This window comes from Atta colombica, unplaced genomic scaffold, assembly GCF_001594045.1.
Source record: "Atta colombica isolate Treedump-2 unplaced genomic scaffold, Acol1.0 scaffold102, whole genome shotgun sequence".
Lineage (NCBI taxonomy): Eukaryota > Metazoa > Arthropoda > Insecta > Hymenoptera > Formicidae > Atta > Atta colombica.
Window position 1 is genome coordinate 1,593,260 of NW_017259187.1, and position 3,767 is coordinate 1,597,026.

At 32.7% G+C, this 3,767-nt stretch overlaps 1 protein-coding gene across 1 annotated transcript in view; it reads left to right on the forward strand.

Annotated features, from left to right (window-relative positions):
• Positions 1–536: 536 nt before the first annotated feature.
• LOC108688001 (mitogen-activated protein kinase kinase kinase 7-like) overlaps positions 537–3,767 on the forward strand; it is an 8,500-nt gene continuing 5,269 nt past the window's right edge. The window contains exons 1-6 of the mRNA XM_018194061.1: positions 537–758; positions 1,601–1,826; positions 1,906–2,023; positions 2,104–2,433; positions 3,005–3,117; positions 3,198–3,619. Of these exons, the coding sequence (XP_018049550.1) occupies positions 663–758; positions 1,601–1,826; positions 1,906–2,023; positions 2,104–2,433; positions 3,005–3,117; positions 3,198–3,619 (1,305 nt within the window). The 5' untranslated portion in view covers positions 537–662. The remainder of the gene's footprint in view (positions 759–1,600; positions 1,827–1,905; positions 2,024–2,103; positions 2,434–3,004; positions 3,118–3,197; positions 3,620–3,767) is intronic.

Genomic DNA, 3,767 nt, shown 5'->3' on the forward strand with positions numbered 1-3,767 from the left:
CGTACAGAATTTTTTCCTATACCATCTTTTTGCTACTTTTATTTCTTTTCTTTTATTTAATTTCTTTTCCTGACTCGTTCTATCAAATATATTTTTTATGCAATTAATGATGCATATAACTGAGTATATAATATTTTTTTATATCAATATAGATTAAATTTATTAATCTTAATTTAGAGTAAAATTAAATTAAACGAGATTAAATTTAAGTTGCTGTATACATTGATAAAAATGAATATAAGATATATTTTTAATTTTCAAGTAATATACAATTAAACATATATATTCATTTGAAAGATATATGCATATTCTTTTGGAGTACGAGTCATACTTCAAAATCAAGAGATTCAAACATAACTTATAAATGATGAATTACGAATGATGAATTGTTGATGATTGTATACCGCGAGCGCCATCCAACATTCTCACTCAGAACCAGCGATATGTACTGACGATAACTTCCATTCTAGTGGCGCTTTACTCGTTCCAACAAGATTATCCGTGCAGTGCCCTTCCTTCGGTTTGATACGGGAAATGGGGGGCGATTCCCGAGGTTGTTTGAAGACAATTTAAGTAAACACGTACTCGTGCGCGAATTTGTAACGTTGATTAAATGTGTCCTGACAATAATGTGATAATAACTCTCATGTAATGAAAAAATTATGTGTCGACTGTGTGCGATGGCAAGCAGAGTAATGATCGGCCATCAGCAGCAGTTCGTTGAAGAAATCGATTATAATGAAATCGAAACGGAGCAGGTAGTTCGTTCCTCTACCTTTGTATTTTCTTGATCTCGCTCCGCGAACGCTCGTCGGATATTTCTTATAAATTTAACGTCGTCTCGATTGTTAATTCTCACAGCCGAAGCTTGCTTTGCAATGCTGTTGTCCCTGCGAAACATTCGATCTCAGCAGGATAACCTCAAACGAGAGAGAACAGATCATTCGTACACAAGAGAATACAGGATGATTTCGACGAAACTTCGACTTTCTTTTTAAGTAATGTTTATAATGTCCTGTTAACGTAAATAAAATTGTCAATTTTTTACCATTTGATACATTGGAAGAAAAATTAGATCATGAAACAATGAAACAACTGGAAGTTTCTCTGATAAAAACAATGATTCTTTCGATTGAATTGATCATCATTTAATTGGAGTTTGATCAAAGTTAGCTCATAGTAAAGTTCCTGAATTAGCCACTTTTTTTTAAAAAAAGTATGTGATCAGATGACACTCTTTTCTATTCCACAATTATGTCATACAAACTCAATATTTTAATATACAAGATCAGATATCAAAATGTTTAGCTAAATAATATCTATATTTCCATCAACATCGATTAGTTTTAATCTCGATTTAATTTGCTTTTTCGTACTGGGAAAAAAAATAAGTCAAAGTTTAAGTAAATCTACTCTCTAAACTCTAAAATTTAAATTCATTCTAAAGAGTAAAATCTCATTAATCTCTCATCTTCTTAAAGATAGAAAATTTATTAAGACTGGCTTAATTTTCAAATGAGACTTCACTCCAAAAAATTTAAAGAGTATATTGATAGAAATTAAGAATATCGCTGATTACTTGATCTTTATTTGATCATAGGTAGTTGGTAAGGGATCCTTTGGAGTTGTTTGGAAAGGAAAATGGAGAGGACAGGATGTCGCTGTGAAACATATAAATTCAGAAGGAGAAAGAAAAGCCTTCACTGTGGAAGTTCGGCAGTTGTCTCGAGTCGCTCATCCCAATATTGTTAAATTGTACGGTGCATGCACCAAGAATCCAGTATGTCTAGTAATGGAATATGCAGAAGGTGGATCATTGTATAACGGTAATATCTAGAAAGAAATCGTTTCTTCTAATTAAACAAACTGAATGATCCTATTAATTTTTTGTGTTTATACTGACAGTACTACATTGCAATCCTCAACCACACTATACTACCGGTCATGCTATGAGTTGGACCCTTCAGTGTGCGCAAGGTGTCGCTTATCTTCATAATATGAAACCAAAACCACTGATACATAGGTAAGAAATCAACATGCTTGTGATTATCCTTTTGAGAAATGGAACTGAGCAGTAAATTTTTTATAAACTTTATCCCACAGAGACCTAAAGCCACCTAATTTGTTATTAGTTATGGGTGGACAGAGGCTTAAAATCTGTGACTTCGGCACAGCCTGTGACTTAAATACATATATGACTAATAATAAAGGCTCGGCCGCATGGATGGCACCAGAAGTATTTGAAGGATCTAGGTATACAGAGAAGTGCGATGTATTTAGTTGGGGTATCATTTTGTGGGAGGTTTTAACACGCAAAAAACCCTTTGATGACCTTGGTGCTTCAGCCTATAGGATAATGTGGGCTGTTCATGTAGGACAGAGACCCCCTTTAATAGAAGGATGCCCGAGACCAATCGAAGATCTTATGACTAGGTAAGAAATATATAAAACGCAAAGTATCTGATACATATGATATTATACATCTATAAACCTAAGTTTACTATCTCGATAGTAAAATGTTAGCAGTTTGCTAATAGATTGGCAGCAAATTTGATTGTAGATCCATAGCCATCTATGTATTGAGTTTCCTAAATCTATCAACAAAGTTTGCTGATATGCTATGCCAATTGATGGTAAAAATCGAGCAAGATCTATATGAACAAATAATATAATGTTAGATTGGCAATAGATATCGAATAAAAGTAGTACGTGTACATCTTGCTCGATTTCTATAAACTCGATTTAAACAAAACATATTAGCAGGTCTTATTTTTGGCAGCAATTTGTAATATCAGATATTACAGACTCTGTGAAATTTGTTGCCTTTTTGCCATTAAAAATAACTACTTTGCTCAAAATCTGTCTTTGCAAGTTTGGTTTTATGGATATTTATATGAACAGATCTGTATTGCTTATGGATGATATTTAAAAACCATAATTATAAAAAAATATACTCAATATATAATTTATTTCTGGTATTTATGTTTGCTATTTTTCTCAACAGATGTTGGCAGAAAGCGCCTGAAGAAAGACCTTCTATGGATGAAGTAGTAAGGATAATGACTGAACTATCAGAATTTTTCAGTCGCCATTTAGAACCTGTTGAATATTCCTTAAGTATGCATAACATATTTGGTTCATGGTTATTACATAAAAAATTATTATGTAAAAATATACTATGTATGTATCTATTATAGGTAGTGAAGATGATGTAGACGAAAACAAAACATCGAGGGAGGATACGCTTGATATAGTCAGTACATTAGATTTTCGAATGAACGGCTCCGTGGAAAACGGTACTATTCGTACAATTCCAAAGCCTATAGGAAAAACTAACGAATGCTCGAATGAAGAGAATTCATTGCCTTTTGCATTACCTCGTACCGCGTCGATCAGTGACGGGTCGACAAAATTTTCACCGCGGCAAAATAATTTAGGATTTCAACGAATACCCGACGAGGTTTCACTATTGAATAATTTTTACGGGAATGTGGATAGCAATTTAGAACACGCTAAATCATCACAAAGTGCAACAGCATCGACGACACACGATGACAAACTCACTGCATTGCAAAACAAAAACTGCAATTTCGCTCCATTGCACGTGGAGTGTGATCCGGTTAGTAGTTCTCTTAATGTATTGAATATCACTTTTATATTGTTTAATTATATATATTTTTATTTTTTATACATCTTTTACATTTTATAAATATCTTTTCAATTATTTTATATATTACTGTTTATATAATTAAATCTATATACATTAT